This window comes from Podarcis muralis, chromosome 11 (genome assembly GCF_964188315.1).
Source record: "Podarcis muralis chromosome 11, rPodMur119.hap1.1, whole genome shotgun sequence".
In the NCBI taxonomy this organism is placed as follows: Eukaryota; Metazoa; Chordata; class Lepidosauria; order Squamata; family Lacertidae; genus Podarcis; species Podarcis muralis.
Window position 1 is genome coordinate 57,708,699 of NC_135665.1, and position 25,116 is coordinate 57,733,814.

The window sequence follows — 25,116 nt, forward strand, 5'->3', positions numbered from 1 at the left end:
ATAGGGTGTGGCCGCTGTTGGATATAGACAGCTTCTAGGAGGCACAGGTGAGAGCTGAGGGCTGGTTTCCAATATGAAAACACTGGTGTACCTGGCTGATGATTTTCAAGAGCAGTGAAGATCTTTCTCACGGGGCGCATAGCAGCTTCTTTGCAGACCAACTTGATGTCGGAACCAGAGTATCCTTCCATCTCCTAATAAGTAAGTTGGAAAGAGACAGTTCAGTCTCCAGGAACTTTCCAATGCAAATGTAGCATTTCAAAGAACATGGGATGTTTCAGAAAGTGATTGAGAGCCAAGGGAACGCACCTCCACAAGCATGTCCATTTAGAATATGGCTCCCCCCCCCCGCAACTATTATTTCCCCCCAATTCCTGCCTACAGAAGTGAAGGAAGACCAACCATTCCTCAGTACACACTGCTTTCACTTGCCCAGCTCTTTTACCTCTCATATGCCAGTTGCCCCGCCAGGTGGGTACTTCAGTTTCATCCCAGTACGCTTCTGAGCACAATTCAAAGTGCTGGTGCTGAGCTTTAAAGGCCTAAATGGCCTCGGCCCAGTATACCTGAAAGAGCGTCTCCACACCCATCGTTCTGCCCAGACACTGAGGTCCAGAGCCAAGGGCCTTCTGGTGGTTCCCTCATTGCGAGAAGCAAAGCTACAGGAAACCAGGCAGAGGGCCTTCTCGGTGGTGGCGCCCACCCTGTGGAATGCCCTCCCATCAGATGTCAAAGAGATAAACAATATCTGACTTTTAGAAGACATCTGAAGGCAGCCCAGTTTAGGGAAGTTTTTAATGTTTGATGTTTTATCGTGTTTTTAATATTCTGTTGGGAGCCTCCCGTAGTGGCTGGGGAAACCCAGCCAGAAGGGCAGGGCATAAATATTTATTATTATTATTATTATTATTATTATTATTATTATTATTATTATTATACCTCGGGTTAAGAACTTAATGCGTTCTGGAGGTCTGTTCTTAACCTGAAACTGTTCTTAACCTGAAGCACCACTTTAGCTAATGGGGCCTCCCGCTGCCGCTGTGCCGCTGCTGCACAATTTCTGTTCTCATCCTGAAGCAAAGTTCTTAACCCGAGGTACTATTTCTGGGTTAGCGGAGGTTTCTGTAACCTGAAGCATATATAACCTGAAGTGTATGTAACCTGAGGTACCACTGTATTATTATTATCCTTTGCTTGTGAACCTCATTCCAAACAACCCAAATTACCAGACATGGAGGTTTCCAGACCAGTCTCCCAGCCGGGAGGAGGCACAACCTCAGAGCCAAAATGGAACTGCATCAGCTGCCTTCAAGTTTGGCCCCCAAAACATGGCTCTTGGGGCGGTGGGCCTCCTTTCTGTTGAGTCAGCTTGGGACATGCCCAGGTCTACTTATGATGCGCTGTGTGTATATGCCTTGCCCTCTGTGGAAGCTCCCTGTGAGGTGCAACCGTTAACAGCAATGGCTTCTCCTCACCTGACTGAGTAAGCTGTAGTCTAGCTCCGTCCTCAGTTCGACTCCGCCGCTGTTGCTCACAGAAGGAAGCCAGTGCTGGACCATCGCCTGCCTTGCCTCTTTATTCGGGAGGTCCACCAGAATCCTCTTCTCAAGCCGGCGCAACATCGCGTAATCCAGTTCCCTAGAGAAGGAAAGGGGAAGGGGAAGAATGACTGTGGCTACGGGGGTCCGTTCGCCATTTTCTGAAGCGTGGGCTGCGATCTCTAGGAAATCATGGGAAAGGGTGGAGAGGGATCGCAAGTCCCAGACTGGCTCAGGCTCCGTTAGGGCAGGACTTGTCCACAAGTGCACTTTTATGCTTGAACGGAGATTGCAGGGGGCGGGACTAGATGAGCCTTGGGAGTCCCTTTCCAACACGTATGATTCTCACATGAGGACGGCAGAATCAAGCAGGAATCTGCATGCAGGAATGGGCTATCAGTGACCTAAGATCAGACCATCAGAACTTAGAACTTCAACATATAGTGCTTTACAACAGAGGCTGTTCGCACTTCCATATTTATTTATTTAAATTTATTTAAATAAATAAATAAATCACACGCCACTCTGGGCAGCTTCCAACAAAATATAAAAATACAATAAAACATCAGACATTAAAAACTTCCCTAAACAGGGCTGCCTTCAGATGTCTTCTAAAAGCCAAATAGTAATTAGGCTGAGTTTTTATCCTTATTGAACAACTTTCATGCTGCTTGATTATATGAAAACCTGTAAGCGTTTTAAAAGAAATATTAAAATTATCAAGAAAAAACACTTTAAACGTTTAGAATTGATATTAACAGTAATTAATATTAACAGGCATGTCCATGTCAGGGCAGGCTTGCTTAAACAAAAATGTTTTGGGACTGCAACTCCCATCATCCCTAGCTAACAGGACCAGTGATCAGGGAAGATGGGCATTGTAGTCCCAAAACATCTGGAGGGCCAAGTTTGGCCATGCCTGCCCTAAGCTATAGCTTGTTTAGCTTATACATAAATCCGGCACTGATCAAAAGCCTTCCATGAGTGCAACAGCACCAACAGGACTTCCACCCAAAATGCTAAGAAGAATCTGGATAGTACGTATTTTCAGCTATTCCACTAGATCTAAAGGTAAAGGTAAAGGGACCCTTGACCATTAGGTCCAGTCATGACTGACTCTGGGGTTGCAGCATTCATCTCGCTTTATTGGCCGAGGGAGCCGGTGTACAGCTTCAGGGTCATGTGGCCAGCATGACTAAGCCACTTCTGGCGAACCAGAGCAGCGCACGGAAATGCTGTTTACCTTCCCACCAGAGTGGTACCTATTTATCTACTTGCACTTTGATGTGCTTTCGAACTGCTAGGTTGGCAGGAGCAGGGACCGAGGAACGGGAGCTCACCCCGTCGCGGGGATTCGAACTGCCGGCCTTCTGATCGGCAAGTCCTAAGCTCTGTGGTTTAACCCACAGCGCCACCCGCGTCCCCTCCACTAGATCTACGTGACATTAAAAAATCTGAAGGGTTTTATCCTCAAACTTTTAAAAGTCACCTTTTAATACCAATGAAATCCATCCTTGCCTATTTATAGAGCATATCTTTCCTGAGCACTGGATGTTTTAAGCACCTTAAGCGTTTCTTTGTTGAAACCCTTCTTTAGCTTAGCCATAGTAAATAACTTGGCCATCAAGCCCCTTTTTAAATATTAGCAGCTGGCTTGGGCCGGCATATGCTGCCTTTACAGAGGATTATGCACTCCTGCGGCAAGAACTGCAGGAGCCAAGTAAAAAGCTCCCAATTAATCTTTGAAGGCTTTAACCAAATATCAAGGCTTTTACTGCTCTGGGTCTAAGTAAAATCTTTATCTGTGTTTAGAGGCTCACGCAAATGTATTCAAAGCGTACTCTCCGGATCTCTTACCAGGGCAGGTTGGAAGCTGCTAAAACAAAGACAAGATCATCTGACCGGGCCAGGCCATCCATCTGCACCAGTAATTCCGTTTTCATCCTCCGGCTTCCTTCGTGTTCACCGCTACCAAGATGTGAAGGATGGAGAAAGGGAGGGGTGGAGTCAATGTTATTCCCTGGCCTGGATCAGGACCACTGCCGTTACAGAGACGGGGACAAGCTCAGAAGCACAAGCCCATTCATGGGCTTTGCATCTCCCCGTCTCGCCCAACCCCCAGTTCCAAGGGCGGTTAAGTTCCATGAGATAAAACCTAAGCATTATGTCCAAACTTCATGACGATTAATGCCCAGAAGTTAATTCTGCAATGAATCCATTCATGTAAGAGCACTAAAATGAAAGGAAATGCACACTTTGGAGTTTTATCTTTGCATGGAGATTAATGCAAGAGGCACTGAGCAGATCCCAAAGCCAGCATTTAGTGAGAAGGCTATTAAGTCTTAAGTTAGATCAGCTTGGATAATTACAGGGAACAGAAACGGGCCATAGTTCAGTGGCAGTATGCAAGCTTTGTACATTCCCGATAAATACCAGGCAATATGGACTTCTGGTCTGATTCAGAGTGTCTTACTAATCCTATAGATTCTTGCGTCAAACTATGGTGCAAACTACTGAGAAGCTCTCCTGGGAAAGCTCCGCCAAAATAAATGGGAGCAGCACAAAAAAACACATCTGTAACTGTTCGCTACTCCCGTCTGGCTGAACGTGGGACATGCAGGAGAGCTTCGCAGCAGATTTTGTCATTCTTTGGTACAGGCAAAGTCTGCATTCTGCAACTGGGCAGCAGCCAATTTTACAGGTTTCCTTGGCGAGATCTTGCGCTCTGCTTGGAATGTGCTTGATGGTGGAAGTTACGTTATCATTTATTTATAAAAATATTTATCTACCACTACATCATCGAGAACAACAAAACCTTTTACAATAGCATTTGTATATAATAAAAGTACATAAAAAATTTAAACCCAAGACCGTCAAGCAACTATTATGGAGAGATGAATTCTGAATTGCCTGAAGAAGCCTGGTGGGATAGAAGGATTTTCAGCAGATGTTTAAGGGTTGGAACAGAAGGCACCTGCTGATTCACTATTGGAAGAGTACTCCACAATACTGGGTCGACGACACACTAAAGGCTCCATTTTGATGCCCAATGAGCCTTGTCAACATGGAAAATAACCAAGAACACTTCTCAGTAATTGAGCTAGGATAAAAGGGTCTAGGCCAGCGTTTCCCAAATTTAGATCTCCAGCTGTTTTTGGACTACAAATCCCATCATCCCTGACCACTGGTCCTGCTACCTAGGGATGATGGGAGTTGTAGTCTGAAAAACATCTGCAGACCCAAGTTTGGGAAACCCTGATCTGGGCAGTCCTTAAGGTACCCTGAATCTAAGCCGCTCAGGGATTTGTAGATTAATGCAGAGACCTTGAACCCGGCTCAGAGGGAGAAAGACTGTACGGACCGATGTTGGCTTGGATGTAAAAGCAGGTGGGTGGACTAAAAGAGGGACGTGGAACCTGTAGCCCTTCAGATGCTGTGGGACTACAACTCCCATAATTCCTGGCCATTGGCCACGCTGGCTGGGACTGATGGAAGCTGCATTGCACCATTATCTGTAGGGCCACAGATCAGGGCTGGAGAAGAGCAAGGCCCAGGGAGAACCCTAAGAGCTGGATAAGGAGACCTAGAGCTTTCATCTGGACCTGGACCTCAGGTTCCCCACCCTTGACATAAACTCACATACTTGCTGATTACTCTTATATTCCAGCTTTCCTCTGGGAGCTCGGAACAAGAGTATACTAGGTAGTACATTCAGGCAGACACCGATCAGACCCAGGCATGCTTAACCCAGGGGGAAGGCTAAGTAGCTTAAGTCACAGACCACCTGGCACAAACAGATTTGGCTTTCCAAACATACTGCGTTTGTTCCTTTATTTGAACGTAGGGATGTTTAGAGTCCGAAGTGGAAGAGCGAGATATACTATTGGAAGAGAAAACAGATTTTTCTTGCAGTGAACAAGGTAGGCTTATTTCTAAGCCATTCGGGAAGAGGATCTGCCTTATGGAAAACAGTCGGCAAAGAGGTATTCCCCCACTTGAACGTTTGTTACCCTGGGACTGTGCCTCGTTGGCTCATGACGGACTCCAGCTCATCCAGGAAGATTGTGGAGGGGGCGTGGTAGCGGGCAAGTTCAAATAACACCTGTCCAAAAAGCAAAGGGGAGGGAGGGAGAGACAGCTCAAGTCAGGAGGGACAAATCTCCCCACTGCCATGCTCTTGTGCAACTTCAGTCGCTGGGGATCACAAATGGGGAGAGCGCTGTGAAACATGGACCACTTATAAACGCCATCTCCAACCCCTCGAAAGATTCCATCAATGGTGTCTCCGAAAAATTGTACACATCACTTGGGAAGACAGGCGAACTAATGCCAGTACACTGGCAAGAAGCAAAGTTCACCAGTGATGAAGCGATGATTCTTCAACATGAACTTCAATGGACTGGTCATGTTGTTCGGATGCCTGATTATTGTCTTCCAAAGCAACTACTCTATTCCGAACTTAAAAATGGAAAGCGTAATGCTGGTGGTCAACAAAAGAGGTTCAAAGACTCTCTCAAGGAAAATCTTCAAAAATGTAAATATAAATATAAATACCAACAACTGGGAAACGCTGGCCTGTGAGCGCTCCAATTGGAGAACAGCCTTTATCAAAGGTGACATGGGCTTTGAAGACGCTTGAACTCAGGACGAAAGGGAGGAACGTGCTAAGAGGAAGGCACGTTTGGCAAACCCTCACTGTGATCAACTCCTGCCCGGAAACCCATGTCCCCACTGTGGAAGGACGTGTAGATCCAGAATTGGCCTCCGCAGTCACTTACAGACTCGATGTTAAGACTGTGTTCATGGAAGACAATCTTACTGTACTTGGCTATGAGTGATCGCCAAATAAATAAAGAAGGAAAGTTGCGCTCAGGTCCCTTAGGCATCTGACTGGCCACTGTGAGAAGAGTATGCTGGGCTAGATGGACCCTTGGAGATCCAGCTCTTTTTACGTTCTTACTTCCTGTTCTTTTCCATGGGGCTTGTAGAACTCAAATTTTGGGGTGGGAGGAGAGCAACACCAGGTACACACAGATCTTATGCATGATATATGACAGATGCCCATCCAACCTCTGCTTAAAAACCTCCAAGTTCATATGATGAACTGCATTGCTATGTTCTTCCTGCACATTCCTCTTTAACCTATATTTACAATTATTCCGTTCACTGCAGGCCATTTAGATAAATCAGTTTTTACCCAGAACAAAGGCATTAACTTCAAACACATGAAGTCCTTTTACCGGAGCTCAGGCTTCATTTGCTTTCACAGCAGATATATTTTAAAAACACTAAACCATGGGTAGGCAACCTAAGGCCTGGGGGCAGGATCCGGCCCAATCGCCTTCTCAATCTGGCCCGTGGACAGTCCGGGAATCAGCATGTTTTTACATGAGTAGAATGTGTCTTTTTGTTTAAAATGCATCTCTAGGTTATTTGTGGGGCATAGGAATTTGTTCATCCCCCCCAAAAAAAATTATAGTCCAGCCCCCCGCAAGGTCTGAGGGACAGTGGACCGGCCCCCTGCTAAAAAAAGTTTGCTGACCCCTGCCTAAACAAATGGCAACTTCCAAGTACGGGCTGGAATAGAGCCAAATGCTGTACATTTTTGGCTTTGACGCAGTTGAACTGTAGTGAATGATTGTGTTCACTTACTCATATTATGTCATTATGACATTTTGATCCATTCAGAGAATTGAGGGTACAGAGTTAATAAAATAAAAGGCTGCACTTGTTTTGTTTTCTGCCATGGGCTCTGGCTGACAGAGGGGGAGAGAAGGAAACACATATGCCACAAGGCTAGTTGGAGAAAATATCTGAAACGCTGCCTTGGTTTGGTAGGCCCATAGGCGCCGACTCCATGGGGCTTGAGGGGGCCCGAGCCCCCTCAAAAATTCGTTTGGGGGGGGCTCCGCCCCCCCAATAATCTCCGGCGCCCCTCCAGCAGAGCGCCATCGCCGCCCCTCCCCCAGCCCAAAATGCACAGGGAGGGGCGGGCTGCATGCCTCCTGCCCTCCCTCCCGAGCAAAAGCTCCACCCAATTTCCTTTGGAGCTGATTAATAGGCGCAGCACGCTCTCCCCTATTCGCTCACGAGGAGGCGGCGCCACTTTATTTGCATATTCATGAGCTTATTTATTATTCATGAGCTTTCCCGCCCGCCCCCCCCCCCCCAATATTTTTTATAAGTCCGCGTCCCTGGGTAGGCCAAACCACTTCTTAAATCTGAACGGCTTATAAAAGAGGAGAGAAAGAGCAAACACACACAAATAATCCTGTCTTTGCATTTTAAATCTTTTCTCCTAAATCCTACCCAAGTATATGGAGAATAATAGGATAGAAGAAAATTATTCCAGAAAGGGATTCTGGGCAAATCCTAAAAGAGCACCAAGGATTAAAACATTCCCCTTTTATGTATTGTTGCTCCATATATATATATATATATATATATATATATATATATATATATATATATATATTAAATAAGGGGTTTTTAAAAATATAAATGCAAGTTAGAAGTTGGGTTGGTTGGACTAAATAGCTTCTGTTTTCCTGATCAAAACACAACGTGGATAATCCCACGTATTACACAAAATGAGATTTTTGTTGGCTTTTCTTTTTAAACTAAGGATGATGGCTTATTTTGCTTTACAAACAGAATTCTTAAGGAGAGGTAAAACCCAATATCCTGTCACTTTTAGCATCGTGTGTTCTTGTTTTCCTTAAAAAGATGACTGCATTCAAACTCCATTCTGACGCAAACTCCAGCATGTGTCTGAAGTTGCAACTTTAATCTTTGCCATTAATGGAACCGCATACTGTGAGCCTAATTCACTGCTGCAGCCAGATGATTATCGATGGATTCTGCATTTACACACCAGTACAGAAAGAAAAAGGCCAGATAACTTATCATACTAAGAAACAAAGGTGTCATTTGATAGTAAAAGAACCTGGTCCTTAGAACTCCAGTGATAGGCTTAGCAGTATGTGATCAGAGCACTAGCAAACCCTTCGTAAAATCTCCAAAGACAAAATGGGTAGGATTTCAAGTACTTCTTTGCCTTGTCACTGCCCTTCCCATAACTAGCAAAATTATGCAAAACTAAGAAATTTTCTGATAATTTATGTAAGGTTGTAGAATTCTTCCTTCATTTTCTTTTTGATAGCACTGAATATATGTTATCTTGGTAAAATATAGATATCTTGGTAAAATATAGATAAAAGGTAAAGGACCCCTGGACGGCTAAGTCCAGTCAAATTTGACCATGGGGTGCAGCACTCATCTCCACTTTCAGGCCAAGGGAGCAGGCTTTGTCCACAGATAGCTTTCCAGCTCGTGGCCAGCATGACTAAACCGCTTCTGGTGCAACGGCACACCATGACAGAAGCTAGAGTGCATGGAAACACCATTTACCTTCCCACCACAGCCGTACCTATTTATCTACTCACACTGGCGTGCTTTTGAACTGCTATGTTGGCAAGAGCTGGGACAGAGCAACGGGAGTTCACCCTGTTGCGCAGATTCGAACCACCAACCTTCTGATCAGCAAGCCCAAGAGGCTCAGTGGTTTAGACCGCAGCACCACCCACGTCATGATCTAGATGATATAGATATAGATATACAGTGGTACCTCGGGTTACATATGCTTCAGGTTACAGACTCCGCTAACCCAGAAATAGTACCTCGGGTTAAGAACTTAGCTTCAGAATGAGAACAGAAATTGTGCTCCAGCGGCATGGTAGCAGCTGGAGGCCCCATTAGCTAAAGTGGTGCTTCAGGTTGAGAACAGTTTCAGGTTAAGAACGGACCTCCGGAACGAATTAAGTACTTAACCCGAGGTACCACTGTACAGACACAGGTCTAGGTGGACCTTGCCCTGATCTAGAAAGGAAACTCTTGCATCCCTAAGACAAACTGAGGATTTGGGATCACTTAAATTAGGCTAGCTACACCTTCCCTGTTCCAGAAAATGAACTCACGTTTGAATGGTACAAAGCAAGAGTTGGGCCATGGGGCTTCTAGAAAAGAAAGGAGGGAAGGGGGAAGAATAGGTCCATTCCTGCATTAGGCCACCTCACTTAAAGATTCTCTGCCAAACACTGTGGATTTTTGCCAGGGCATGAGGAAAACAGAAGGCACTCTTACTTTCACAAGCTTTTCTGAATCTCCCCTCCATTTGCTGACGATGGTGGATGCCGAGATGTTGAAGAAGGTTGTGTTGCATTCAGTGGCAACAGCTTTGGCTAGCAAAGTCTTCCCAGTACCTACAAGGTGCAGGGAAATAAGTCAGCACTCAGTCTTGACATAGGCGCTCCTCAACATTTCTCCCCACTGAGGAACTGTGCAAGCCTTTATCCCCACAATAAATGATTCCCCTGAGATATTTGGTCAAAAGAGGCGTACCTCCGTTAAAAAATCCCCAATTAACCATCTGAAAGGAGTTTGAAAAAGCGAAATAACTTATCGGAAGTGACGTTTCCGTAACAATCACTCGACCAGCATTCAAGCAAAAGTCAGCTGGGAAGAAAACCTTGTCTTTCTATCTTAACATTATCATTTGGGTTTGGGATAAATAATATTCTCCCAGGATTGGATCGACCAGAGATAGGAAGAAAGGGTATTATTGAGATTGTATGTAGCAGCTAAGTCTACATACCTACATTCCTTGCGTAAAATACCGTATTTTTCGCCCTATAGGGCGCACTTATTTGAGGGGGGGAGGAATAAAGAAAAAAAAATATTTCCCCCCCATGCCCCAAAGAGCAAAGAAGCCATGACAGCGAGCGGGATGGATCCCGCTCGCTGCCTTGGCTTTGTTTTTAGCCTCAGGGCTGGGGGTTTGGGAGCGAAGGCGAGGTTGCGCTCAACCTCGCCATCGCTCCTGGAGCTTGCCGGGCTGGGGGCGGGGGAAGCGCCTGAGCTTCCCCCGACCCCAGCCCCCAGAATGGGTCTGGGAGCGATGGCAAGGTTGCGCTCAACCTCGCCATCGCTCCCGGAGCTTGCTGCTATCTGAAGTCCGGGGAGCGCGGCGCTGTAGCCCGCCGCGCACCCCGGGCTTAGGGCAGCTATCCGCAAGCCTGCGGAGCCCGGCGGGAACACACTGGCGAGAGCCAGTGTGGTGTAGTGGTTAAGAGCGGTAGTCTCGTAATCTGGGGAACCAGGTTCGCGTCCCCGCTCCTCCACATGCAGCTGCTGGGTGACCTTGGGCTAGTCATACTTCTCTATAGTCTCTCAGCCCCACTCACCTCACAGAGTGTTTGTTGTGGGGGAAGAAGGGAAAGGAGAATGTTAGCCGCTTTGAGACTCCTTAAAGGGAGTGAAAGGCGGGATATCAAATCCAAACTACTCCTCCTCCTCCGCAGGCTTGCGGATAGCTTCCTGAAGTCTGCATTCACCCCATAGGATGCACACACATTTCCCCTTCATTTTTGGAGGGGAAAAGGTGCGTCCTATAGGGCAAAAAATACGGTAAATCCTCCCAGAACAGATGCAGTGGTCGTTTAGTTAACCATTCAGTCAAAAACGCTCCCAGTCTTTGGAGGAGTTTTGCAAGGGATTCACAGGTGTGGTGGTTGTTTTTATTTGTTAAAGGCAGCATATAGAGACATGTCTCTTTAAAACCTTTTCCTTTTTAAATGGAGAACAGCTACTCTGCAGCAAGAGGGAATGCCAGAGAGGCAGAAATGGAAGCTGATCTTGCGTACATCTCACAAGATATGCAAGGCTGCAAGAGTATTTATGCGGCCAGGTCCACACCGTGGATGTGAGCAATATCGAAAAACGTTATGTCCGCCTTCAGCCAGGAGTAAGAAAGGTGTTTACCCCAAGGGGAGGGGATGCACAAAAAGGTCTCTCAAGCTGTGGTGTAAGGGATGCGGGAGTTCATTCGCAAACAGACAGTACCTGGGGGCCCGTAAAGCAATAGTCCTTTCCATGGAGAGAGGATGCCAGTAAACAGTTGTGGATACTAAGCAGAGAAAAACAATATCAGAATTAAATAATAATAATAATTTCCGGGAGTCAAACTGCAATTTCTGCAACACTTTTGAGCACCCAAATGACCACCATCCCATTCTGCAATTAATCCAGAATGCAGCAGCTAGACTGGTGACTGGGAGTGGCCACCAAGACCATATATCACCGGTCCTGAAAGATCTGCATTGGCTCCCAGTACGTTTCCGAGCACAATTCAAAGTGTTGGTGCTGACCTTTAAAGCTCTAAACGGCCTCAGCCCTTTATACCTGAAGGAGCGTCTCCACCTCCATCGTTCTACCCGGACACTGAGGTCCAACTCTGAGGGCCTTCTGGCGGTTCCCTCCCTGCGAGAAGCGAAGTTACAGGGAACCAGGCAGAGGGCCTTCTTGGTAGTGGCGCCTGCCCTGTGGAATGCCCTCCCATCAGATGTCAAGGCAATAAACAACTATTTTACTTTTAAAAGACATCTGAAGGCAGCCCTGTTTAGGGAAGTTTTTAATGTCTGATGCTGTATTGTTTCTAATATTCGGTTGGAAGCCACCCAGAGTAGCTGGGGAAACCCAGCCAGATGGGAGGGGTATAAACTATAAATTATTATTATTAATATATGTTGATTTTGTAACTTAGACTACATGGATTATGGGGGCAGTTTGCAACTGAACTCCATGTGTAACTGGCACAGGGAAGACACGCAATAAACCCGAGGGAAAATCGAAACTTCTTGCAGATTCTGCTTCGCAGACTTCCAGCTTCACCAAAGCACGTAGATGAGAAGGAAGGTCTGTTTTGCAGGCATATCCTTGGGCATGTCTAAAGGTATTGTAAGCTACAGTCGGGTGGGTGGGAGTGGAGACAGGGCAGTCTATCATTCATTACAGTTTTGAATGAGGAGTTTCGAACACTGCTAAGAAGTTGACACTTTCAAGATCAGGAGTCAAAACAAAAAAAATTCCTTGCAGTAGCACCTTAAAGACCAACTAAGTTAGTTCTTGGTATGAGCTTTCGTGTGCATGCACACTTCTTCAGATCAGGAGTGCCAGTCCAGAGAGAGAGAAGCTTTCAAAACAGGTTCCCTTACCCTGATTGGATACACAACAGCTTCCTTGACCAACCGCTTGGCTGCATCGAGGCCAATGATATCGCCCCACTTTACATTCGGGTTGTGGAGGTAGATATCCTGCAAGACATTGTTTGGTCTTCTTAAAGGCAGGGCTCCAGCTTCCCTGTACAGCCAGGGAAACATCGGTGCAGCAAATTAAGCTCCATTGTGCCAGGGCATAAAAACAAAACAGTGACACAGAAAGAGACAGGTTGCTTTGCAGTGTTTCTCGGTCAGTCCCCAGCCTGTTGTTGGACTACAACTCCCATCATCCCAGTGGTCAGGGATGATGGGAGTTGTAGTCCAAAAACAGCTGGGAACCCAAGCCTGAGAAACACTAGGAGAGGGAAGAAGCACAAAATTGTTATTGCAACGGAGGACTAAAAATTCTGAACATGCTTGCTTAGGGGACAATCCCACTGAAATTGACTGTTCCTGCAGAGCAACTGGGCTTAGGGCTGCAGTGTGGAACCCAGTTCACCTACTGATTGATTGATTGATTGATTGATTGAGTGACTGTAGAAATGGATAAAAGCCCCCCATGCAAACAATGACTATCATCAGTGCAGGTAAGGGGGGGATATTTTAATTTTAATCAACTACAATACTGTCTTATTTATTTTATAGTACAGTACATTGATTATTGCTTTCATTTTATGGATTAGATAGTAAAATTCATGTTCAATTGCTGTTTTAGGGGTTGTTTTTAAAAGTCTGGAACGGATTAATCTGTTTTGCATTACTTTCTATGGGAAAGCGTGCCTTGGTTCTGGAACACTTTGGTTTTGGAACGGACTTCCAGAACGGATTAAGTTTGAGAACCAAGGTACCACTGTACATGTAAAGGTCTGCTCTTCCCTGCCACCCCTCCCAGCAGCTCATCAGATGAAACATGTTGAGGAGTGGATGCTTGAACAAGTTTGCTGTAGAAAGTTAAAATTTTCACTTGTTGCTTCACCCATTTTCACCTCTGGCCCCACCCCAGCCCCAGAAAGCTGCCCAGATGTGAACGAAGCCCTCAATCTGAAAAGGGTTCCCCACGCCTTCCACAGAGCGTCAAGCCTCGCCTCCTGTGCCTTGCAAGACTGGATGTTTTGCCATCTGGGGTACTTGAGGGTCGATTCCAAAAGATCCCGCCTGAAAAACATCTTTGCCCCTGTGGAGATGGTAGCTCCGAAACAGCGGCACACGTCCTCCTGTCCTGTACTCTCTACAAAGACCTGAGAACGATATCATCACCCCACTCGTACTAACCATCCCAGGGTGCTCAACCACTGCCACAATGTCCTTCTATCAGATCAAAATGAGCAGATAACAGCAAAGGTTCCTAGATTTATAGCAGGGGCAATCAGAATAAGGGCCACTAACTGACTGCTGATTCAGGACTTTAAATTGTGCTGTTATATCAAATTTCCTTTTCTGCGTATACTGTAATGTTTTACTGTTGCTATGGCCATTGGCTAATGAGAATAAAGTTTTCTCTCTCTCCCTTCATCCCTGACCACTGGTCCTGCTAGCTGAGGATCATGGGAGTTTGTAGGCCAAAAAACATCTGGAGGGCTGAGTTTGAGGAAGGATGTGCTAGATGAACCAGTGGTTCGACTCAGGACAGCTTCCTATCTTCCTACGAAGGAGAAACAAGAGCTACGTGGCTGGCCACTGTTGGACTAGGTGGAACATGGTCTTCTCCACCAAAACAATTGTTATGTTCTTTGTTCCTCCTGAGGAACTGGAGATGGAGGCAGACTACGTCCACCAAATGCCACTACAGCAAACCATTGACAACCAGCCCCACCAAGCTCTGATTTACTTTAATGACTTGGCCTGATACTATGCAGCCTTCTAATCTTTCGATCCGTTTTATCAACAGCAACACCCATAAATGCGAATAAAGTTTTATCTTATCTATCTCGCCTCCTGTGCATACACAGAGAGCATCACCCAGCAGCGAACTCTCTTGCATGGACCCCACTGCAGCGGGTGGAAGCTGTGCTAGAAGAGTGAAGGTTGGGGCTTCCACAGGGGACTCTCCTGCCGGGCTGTGTCCAGAATGTGGTTATTCATAGACTCTCCTCCTGTTTCTCCATTCTGATGTTGGGTACGGAAATGCGGAAAAGCGGAGGGTTAATTCCTTGACCAACTAGGCTCAGCATATACTCCAGGACTGAAAAGAAACAAGGTTCGGTCTTACCCTGCTCACAACCGTCGCAAGTTCTCTCATTTCACCAGTCATCCCAATAAAGGCGCCCAGGGGTTTTAATAACCGTTCCTACAAAAAAGACACATGCACATGCAATCGATATACAGTATAGCAGGCATGTCAAATACGTCAATCACGGGGGGGGGGGCATGAAGTTGATCGTGGCATGAAGTACAACAACAACAACAACAACAACAAAATCAATACATTTGGTCGACCCCCCCCCCCCGCCCCGAGAAAAGCTCAATAACTTTGGTCAACCCTCCCCTTAAAAAAGCTCAACAACTCCTGGCAATGACAATGGGTAGATCACAGCCGGTCTTTTCATACTGTGAGTAGATCGCAGTCTCTTGGAAGTTGGACATGCCTGATACATAAAAAGGTAAAGGGACCCCTGACCATTAGGTCCAGTTGCGGACGACTCTGGGGTTGCGGTGCTCATCTCGCTTTATTGGCCGAGGGAGCCGGCGTACAGCTTCCGGGTCATGTGACCAGCAGGACTAAGCCGCTTCTGGCGAACCAGAGCAGCGCACGGAAACGCCGTTTACCTTCCTGCCAGAGCGGTACCTATTTATCTACTTGCACTTTGACGTGCTTTCGAACTGCTAGGTTGGCAGGAGCAGGGACCGAGCAATGGAAGCTCACCCCGTCGCGGGGATTCGAACCTCCGACCTTCTGATCGGCAAGTCCTAAGCTCTGTGGTCTAGACCATAATGCCATCCGGGTCCCTGCCTGATATATAGCATGCAAAAAAAAATTGTCTTGGTTATTTTGAGGGGCTGCAAAACTTTAAATTAGGTATGTGAAAGTTTTAAATATGCAACACCATTTTTGGAATAGTTTTTTTCTCCCATATTAAGTCCAATTCAAGGTGTCTTCCCCAGCCCCAGCTCTATCCCTGTGCATATGCAGCGTTTTCTAGTCCTCACGCTCTCCCCACACAATTCCTCCACCAAATATACAAGGTAAAGTCCAAATTGGGAGGTACTGTGGCTATGTGGACAGGAGGAGATACTACATCCTATCCAGGATCTAAGGTGCTATTGTGTTTCAACAGCCAAAAGAACTTCCAGTTTGGACGTCACCATCTATACATGTCAAGGAGAGGAGAGAGGATGATACATGCAAGTCCAAAGGCCACTCCAAAAGACTTTTCTTCCCCGTTGGATTTACCAGGTACCGTATTTTTCTCTCTATTACACGCAGATTTTTTCTCCTAAAAAGGAAGGGGAAATGTCTGTGTGTGTTATTGAGCGAATGTCCCTGGAGCCGATTAGGGGAGCGCAGGAACAAAAATCAGCAAAAATCAAATCGTGCGTTGCGTCAGAGAGGGAAACCTGAAAAGAGGAAGTTGCTGCTTTCCTGCATTCTGCCTCAGGGTCTTACTGCCCACTCGCTTGTGTTTCATTGCTGTGTTTGCTCAGACGGAACAAAGAGCAGGCAAATCCCCTCCCCTCCAGGCAAGCAGAGGGGAAAGCAGAGGTCTTTCCTTCTAATTCCTCTCCGTGCTCCTCGCAGGCAGCCAGAAAACATGCAGGAGAGAGAGAGCTGGCTTCGGTTTGGGGAAACTTTTGCCTTTCTTTCCTCCCTCCAGTTAAATCCCTCTCCTGCATTCTTAGCCAGCTGCTTCTCTGCACACCGCTCGCGTGCTCCTTTTCCCTTCTGTGTTTTTCCTTCCCTCCCCACTTAAAATGTAGTTAAAAAGCATGGATCCACATGGATCCTCAGGATCTTTGGATTGGGCCACCCCAAATTCACCATCAGATCACATAGCAGCCTGCCCCCCAAAAATCACACACCCACTGTTGCCTGGGGCTGCAATGGTGCAAAAACGTGGTTAAAAAGCATGGATCCACATGGATCCTCAGGATCTTTGGATTGGGCCACCCCAAATTCACCATCAGATCACATAGCAGCCTGCCCCCCAAAAATCACACACCCACTGTTGCCTGGGGCTGCAATGGTGCAAAAATGTGGTTAAAAAGCATGGATCCACATGGATCCTCAGGATCTTTGCATTGAGCTACCCCAAATTCACCATCAGATCACATGTCTGTGGCCACAGCATGAAGCACAAAAATGATACATCCACTGTTTCATTCAGAATTTTTTTCCTTGTTTTCCTCCTCTAAAAACGATGTGCGTGTTATGGTCAGGTGCGTGTTATAGAGTGAAAAATACGGTACTTATTGTCAGTTTGCATTTCTTAGTGCAGAAAATATTTTTCTGATGTGCAGAGATCTTTTCTATTCTGATTAATACAAGAGAATTCTAGAAGCTAGTAGAAGCTTCTCTGTGTGAGAGAAGCAGGCAGAAGGATTGTTTGGGTTATACCTTCTGGAAGCTGAGTACAGCTGGTTTGAACTGGTTCTCTTATCTCTATTCTGCAAGGTGATGCTGATTATAAATATTGGCCAGAAGGAGCCGGGGTCTCACTTTCTTTCTGATTCTCTTTTGTTCTGTGTGCTGTTCTGTACATAGTATGCTTAGTGTTAAGGTTTTAGACTTCTTATAAGTTCTTGTTAAGTTTTATTTTAAGTGCTGCAACTGGATTTCTTATGGACTGTGCCATTCCTGATTGCATTTGGATTCGTGACCGTTATGCTCATTTGCCTTCAGCACCAGTAAAAGCTCTGCTGGATGCAGACCCCGCTGGCGATTAGCGCACCGCTTCCACGAGCAAGAAACCCGGTGGTGATTTAAACGTGAAGGTTTAACTATTTTGGAACAAAAAAAACCCCGGAGTGAGAAAGAAAGAAACCTCAGGGGTTCTGTCATTACCAGGGATCAGCGGCTACGCAGAGTGAAATTGCAGAGCAAAGGCAAGTGTACTGACCGACCACCGGTGATTATTTTGTTTCCCTGAAAGACTGTATGTAAAAAAACTATTTGATTCCCTTTAGAAAAAGGGGTGTTCTAACAGGGAACAGAGGACGAAGTTATAAATTGGAACCATCTGATAGAACGAAGGGGGCGCCGGAAAACGCCACTCTCACCGCTTTGTGGAAAGCGGAAGAGAAGTGCTGGCGGCGCCATTAATGAGAACAAAACCTATCAGGATTAATCTACAACTTTACAACACGGACTAACCTGATCCAAAAAAACTTCGCGGCTGTGTTCCTGTCTGTCTCTTGGTACTATGGTGAAGAGCTTGGTACACTTTTATCTTTGGTTTTTTTTTTGCTGCCTGCTCAGCGTCTGGGAAATAACTATCTATCTGGTGTTGACGGACTCTTTGGTCTATGCACAACGAAACCTTGCCTTCAGTGACCGTGAGTGCCACCTAGCGGACAGAGTGTTTACAGCGCTTGGGAATTCTTTTTCTGACCTTACTTTTTACTTTCTGGTTGCCTTTTTTTTTTTGACCTTACTTTTTGCTTTCTGGTTGCCTTTTCCCCAACACCTCTATACCCCTTCCCCGGTGCTCCCTCCCCCCCTCCCCTCCCCGCTCCCCCCTTTTTCTTTTTTGTATTTTTCTCTGTCTCTCCTTTCTTTTCCCACCTCCATAAAAAACGGAGTGGAGACTCTGAGTGGACTTTCTGAGAGACTCCGATGGTGCAGACCTTACATCCACTGTCTGCGGAAAAATCCCCCCAATATAACTTTTATAAGACTATATGGTGCTGTTTGTAAGCACACGCCACTTTGCGGTTATAAGAACTTTCAAACCCTTGAGCTTCAAAACTTCAGGACCTTCTCCGATACTCCAAAAAGATACGACACAGCGAAAAAGGACCTAATAGATCACTGCGCAATTTAAAGACTTTCAGAAAAGACTGCTAAAACAGGGGACCAGGTTAATTAGGTAATTGAAACCTGGTTAGAACTGTTATAAATATACTGCTGGGTGTATTTAATATCGGGTAGAACTAAGATGTCAAACACGGGGAAAAGACCCGAAGGGGGAACACCAGCGGAAAGAAAGGGATCAAAGCAGGAAGGGGAGTTCAGAGCAGAGATTTTAAGAATGTTTGCAGAGATAAGGGAGAGTGAGAAAAATGTAGAATGTAAGCTAGAACAAGTAGAACATAGAATCGGGGAAGTAGATAAGAAGTTGGACGAAACAGTTAATGAACTGAAGAGCCAACTCAAAGAGGTATTCAGGAGGACACAGACAGTGGAGGAAGGTTTGAAAAAGACAAAAGTAGAATTAAAAGAAGTAAGACGTGAGGAAGAAAAAATCAAAGCTGAGATACTGGATTTGAATAAGAGTCAAGAAGATATGAAAGATTGGATTGCTTTGAACGAACTTAGACAGAGGGAGGCCAACCTTAGGATGAGAGGTATACCTGAAGTTCAGGGAGAAAAAATAAAAGAGAAATTAACAACAGAATTAGCCCTTTGGTTGGAAATATCACCAGAAGAGGTAGAAAGGGCAGTGCAATCGGCTTTTAGACTAAAAACTAAGCCTCAAGGGAACAAAAAATTTGTAGGAGATTGTCTGATTATATTCAAAGACAGGGAAATAAGAAACAGGATTCTCTCCAAAAATAGAGAGAAAAGGCTAAATATTGAAGGTAATAACATAATAATTTTTAAAGACATTCCTGTCAGGCTTCTAAAACGTAGAGATTCCTACAAAGAACTGGTACAGATACTCAAAAGAAATAACATTGAGTTCAAATGGGAGTTTCCTGAAGGCATTTCCTTCACATACAGGAGCAAGAGACAAAAATTGACAAATCCAGGAGAAACAGAGAAATTCCTAAGGAAATATAAAGAACTAAAACCGCAAAAGGAAAGGGGTAGAGGCGGGGCAACAGGATCGGAGGGAGTTTTGGAGGGGGAGACGGGAAGTTCGGGAGGAGAGGAGGGGGAGGGGGGAGGGACAGGGGGGGAAGCGTAAAGAGAGGGTCGAAAGGAGGGTTAAAAGGAAATCACAACTGTCTTTTTTTGCATTTTTTTCTTTCTACAAATTAAATTACAATGGGGTTAAAGGTATATAGTTGGAATGTTAATGGGATGAACGATAAGGGAAAGAGGAACCGAATTGAGCATATCCTGAAGAAGAAAAGTCTGGACGTTATCTGTCTCCAAGAGACACACATTGCGAGAAAGCATAAAAGAATTCTGATTAACCAAAGACTGGGGAATGAGTTTGTATCCTCAGACCAGAAGAAAAAAAGAGGGGTGGTGATTTATATAAATAAACAAATTGAAGCGAAACAGCTATTTAAAGACGAAGAAGGAAGGATAATAGCAGTAAAAATAAACTGGCAGGGAGAAAAGATAATAATAGTGGGAATATATGCGCCTAATGACAAAAAATCAGAGTTCTATGGGAGTTTGGAAGAAAAGTTACATGATTACGCCGATGAGAAAATTATACTACTGGGAGATATGAATGGAGTGGTGTTGTTAGAAATGGATAGACAGAGGGATGTAAAAGGCAGAGAAGGGAAACTACCAAAAACGTTTTTCTCCCTGATACAAAATTACAATTTGGTAGACATCTGGAGATTCAATCACCCAACAGAAAAGCAATACACCTTCCATTCGGAACCCAACGATTCATCATCAAGATTAGATCAGATGTGGATCTCGAAAGAGTTAACTATTAGAGCGGAACGGGCGGAGATCCAGGTCAGAACAATTTCAGATCACAACCCAGTAATTATGGAACTAAAAGGGCAGGAAAGTAGATCAAATAGGTGGAAATTGAAAGATTACTTATTGGATGACCAAGAGGTAGTAGAAAAGGCCCAAAACAGACTAAAAGAATATTTTGAGGATAATTTAGGTAATAACACAAAACTGAAGGTGGTATGGGACGCAGGCAAGGCGGTGATGCGGGGCTTATTTATTCAGCAGAGCGCAATTAAGAATAAAAAGAGGGAAAAAGGGAAAAAAGAAATCATACAACAATTAGCAGAGAATGAGCAGAAATTAACCCAAAACCCTAAAAACAAGAATATAAAAGAGAACATAAAAATCTTACAAACACAATATACAATGCTGATAAACAGAGAGATAGAATGGAAAATCAAAAGACTGAGACAGAGGAACTTCGAACATGCCAATAAAACGGGGAAGCTACTAGCCTGGCAATTGAAAAAAAGAAAGGAACAGAATACGATAAACAGGATAGTGGCGGAAGGAGAAGAGATAAATAAACCTAAAGAGATAAGGAGAGCCTTTGTGGATTTCTATGGAAATCTCTTTAGAAACACAGGAAAGAATAAGATGAGAAAAATAGAGAGATACTTAACGTCTAGGAACATCAATAAGATCCCCACAGCAGACAAAGAGAAATTAAATGCCCCAATCGAGATAGAGGAAATCAAAACAATAATAACAGATTTAAAAAATGGGAAAGCCCCAGGCCCAGATGGGTTTACTAGCAGATATTATAAAGAAATGGCACCGGCCCTGCTGACCCCACTACAAGAAGTAATGAACAACATTCTCAATGAAAGAGAAATACCGGAGACGTGGAAGGAGGCGCTGATTACATTAATCCCAAAGCAAGATTCAGATACAGAACAAATTAAAAATTACAGACCTATTTCCTTACTAAATATAGATTATAAGATCTTTGCGGGAGTCCTTGCAAGAAGATATAAGGCCATCTTAGTAAAAAATATTCACAGAGATCAAGCCGGCTTTTTGCCGGGTAGGCAAATGAAAGATAATATAAGGAATATTATCAATATAATAGAATATTTAACAGAAAGATGTGACAAACAAGGTATATTGTTATTTGTGGATGCTGAGAAGGCGTTTGATAATGTAAATTGGGAATTTTTGCTGGGACAACTGGAACACATGGAAGTAGGTACTGAATTTTATAATGGGATAAAAGCAATTTACACGGAACAAAGGGCAAAACTGTTGATAAATAATGTGGAGACGGAGGAAATAATAGTAACTAAGGGAACAAGACAGGGATGCCCACTGTCCCCACTGTTATTTATAACGATATTAGAAGTATTACTAAAATCCATCAGAGATAATAAAGAAATAAAAGGAATCAGGGTCGGCCAACACGAACACAAAACTAAAGCCTTTGCAGACGACCTGGTCGTAACAATGGAAGACCCATTGGATTCAATAAAAGAGGTACTCAGAGAATTCGACCAATTTGGGGAAGTAGCGGGCTTCAAACTAAACAAAAGGAAAACAAAAATAATAGCTAAGAACATGCAATCAGACAAACTGGAGGAATTACAAAGAGAAGCAGAAATAGAAGTGACAAAAAAGCTGAAATACTTAGGGGTATGGATAACACCAAAAAATATAGATTTATTTAAAAACAACTATGAAACGGTTTGGAAAGGGGTTAAAAAGGATATAGAAACGTGGGGTCGGCTCAAATTGCTATTCTGGGGTAGAATAGCCGCAATTAAAATGTCGGTACTACCAAGAATCCTATTTCTTTTCCAAAATATCCCGATCATTAAAGGTATAAAGATATTTAAAACCTGGCATAGAGAAATTTCTAGATTCATCTGGCAGGGGAGGAAGCCGAGAGTAAAATTCAAATTACTAACGGATACAAAAGAGAGGGGAGGCTTCGCCCTCCCAGATCTAAAACTATATTATGAGGCATCATGCCTATGCTGGGTTAAAACATGGATAAAACTGGAAGATAGGGAAATACTAGACTTAGAGGGCCACGATAACCGGGCAGGGTGGCATGCCTATTTGTGGCATGGGAGGAAGAAAGGACATAAAGGATTCGGGAATCATATATTTAGAGGTCCCCTGATGGAGGTCTGGGAAAGATACAAGGATGTGTTAGAACCAAAAACACCCCAATGGCTGTCTCCTCTAGAGGTTATGTCCGTTAAAAAGATTAACATGAGAGCCAACTGGGCAACTTACGAACAACTCCTAACGAAGGCGGAAGGAAAGTGGAAAGTGAGGCCGTTTGAGCAGGTTAAAGCCCAAGTATATGACTGGCTACACTATCATCAGATAAATGATATGTTCAAGAAAGATGTTAAAGACAAAGGTTATGCCGACAAAAAATCCAGATTCCAATCTGAGATTTTGGAGAATAACATAAAGACTCTATCTAAAATGTATAAACTACTATTAGATTGGAACTTAGGTGATGAGGAGGTCAAAGCGGTGATGACACACTGGGCTAAAGACCTTGGTCGTAACATTTATTTCGAAGAGTGGGAAAAACTTTGGAAACAACACCTTAACTTCACGGCCTGTGTGTCACTTAAAGAGAACCTAATGAAAATGTTCTACCGCTGGTATTTGACCCCGGTAAAACTAGCCAGAATGTACGGATCTTGCAATAAATGTTGGAAGTGCAAGGAAAGCGAGGGGACTTTCTACCACATGTGGTGGGAATGCAAAAAGGTCAAAGAGTTTTGGGAAGGCATATATAATGAAATAAAGAAAATGTTAAGATATACCTTTGCTAAAAGACCTGAGGCGTTCTTGCTAGGTTTGGTAGGAACGGAGATAAAAAAGAAGGACTACAGACTGTTCCAATACGCAATAACGGCAGCAAGGGTGCTAATAGCTAAAAATTGGAAACAAGAGAGTCTGCCGAAAATAGAGGAATGGAGAGCCAAATTACTAGACTATGTGGAGATGGACAAGCTGTCAGGAAAAGTTAGATATAAAAAAGATCAGAGGTTCGTAAAGGATTGGGAAAGTTTTACGGAATATCTGGAAAGTTTATCCGATGAACAGATAACACTAGTGGGTTTTAAAGACGCTCTGTAAGAAGTAAAGGGTAATACCAAAAGAAAATGGAAGAATGAGAACGACTTACGGCATTACATACAAAGGAATGCGGATTTATTTTACTGATACTATGGATGATCTGTGGAATGGCAGAAGGAAGTCTTTTTTCTTTTATATGTAAAACAACAAGAGTATTGATATAGTTTGATTTGTATTTTGATTTTTGTAAATCAATAAAAATTATGCATGGAAAAAAAAAAAAAAAAAGCTCTGCTGGATGAAGTACTATTGCCTTTGCTCTATTTTGGGGGACTGCAAGGTGTTTACGTTTTTCCTCCACACGTATGACGCTTATTACTTCTCAACTTTTATTTTACTAGGCGGAAAGAACACCACTCACTGAAGGATCTGGATTGCAGTTAAGGCTGTTCACGGCAATTTCATTTGATGCTCCTTTGATCGCATCCTGAATCATCCCACGAAAATCAATGATTTGGCCCTACAAGAGAAACAAATAGTGTTTACTGGACCCTGAAGCCAGTGGCAGGTCTTCAGCCTGGAACATAATAATAATAATAATAATAATAATAATAATAATAATAATAATAATAATAATTTATTATTTGTACCCCGCCCATCTGGCTGGGCTTCCCCAGCCACTCTGGGCAGCTTCCACAAAGACCAAAAATACACTAATATGTCATACATTAAAAACTTCCCTGAACAGGGCTGACTTAAGATGTCTTCTGAATGTCAGGTAGTTGTTTATCTCTTTGACATCTGATGGGAGGGTGTTCCAAAGGGCAGGTGCCACTACCGAGAAGGCCCTCTGCCTGGTTCCCTGTAACTTCGCTTGTCGCAGTGAGGGAAGCACCAGAAGGCCCTCGGAGCTGGACCTCAGTGTCCGGGCAGAACGATGGGAGTGGAGACGCTCCTTCAGGTATACTGGGCCAAGGCTGTTTAGGGCTTTAAAGGTCAGCACCAGCACTTTGAATTGTGCTTGGAAACATACTGGGAGCCAATGCAGATCTCTCAGGACCGGCGTTATGTGGTCCCAGTGGCCAGTCCCAGTCACCAGTCTAGCTGCCGCATTCTGGATTAGTTGTAGTTTCTGGGTCACTTTCAAAGGTAGCCACACGTAGAGCACATTGCAGTAGTCCAAGCGAGAGATAACTAGAGCATGCACCACTCTGGCGAGACAGTCTGCGGGCAGGTAGGGTCTCAGCCTGTGTACCAGGTGGAGCTGGTAGACAGCCGCCCTGGACACAGAATTGACCTGCGCCTCCATGGACAGCTGTGAGTCCAAAATGACTCCCAGGCTGCGCACCTGGTCCTTCAGGGGCACAGTTACCCCATGCAGGACCAGGGAGTCCTCCACACCAGCCCGCCCCCTGTCCCCCAAAAACAGTACTTCTGTCTTGTCAGGATTCAACCTCAATCCATTAGCTGCCATCCATCCTCCAACCGCCTCCAGGCACTCACACAGGACCTTTACCGCCTTCACTGGTTCTGATTTGAAAGAGAGGTAGAGCTGGGTATCATCTGCATATTGATGGACACCCAGTCCAAACCCCCTTATGATCTCTCCCAGCGGCCTCAAATAGATGTTAAAAAGCATGGGGGAGAGGATGGAACCCTGAGGCACCCCACAAGTGAG

The 25,116-nt window shown here is 44.6% G+C and overlaps 1 protein-coding gene across 3 annotated transcripts in view; it reads right to left on the reverse strand.

Annotated features, from left to right (window-relative positions):
- KATNAL2 (katanin catalytic subunit A1 like 2) overlaps window positions 1-25,116 on the reverse strand; it is a 46,584-nt gene that overhangs the window by 3,128 nt on the left and 18,340 nt on the right. For all 3 annotated transcript variants that reach the window (XM_028749040.2, XM_028749038.2, XM_028749039.2), the window contains 9 exons: window positions 23,860-23,958; window positions 14,802-14,879; window positions 12,590-12,688; window positions 11,439-11,502; window positions 9,681-9,799; window positions 5,549-5,640; window positions 3,396-3,506; window positions 1,476-1,638; window positions 92-194 (listed from right to left, as the gene is read on the reverse strand). In XM_028749040.2, coding sequence (XP_028604873.1) covers window positions 92-194; window positions 1,476-1,638; window positions 3,396-3,506; window positions 5,549-5,640; window positions 9,681-9,799; window positions 11,439-11,502; window positions 12,590-12,688; window positions 14,802-14,879; window positions 23,860-23,958 — 928 coding nt within the window. The remainder of the gene's footprint in view (window positions 1-91; window positions 195-1,475; window positions 1,639-3,395; window positions 3,507-5,548; window positions 5,641-9,680; window positions 9,800-11,438; window positions 11,503-12,589; window positions 12,689-14,801; window positions 14,880-23,859; window positions 23,959-25,116) is intronic.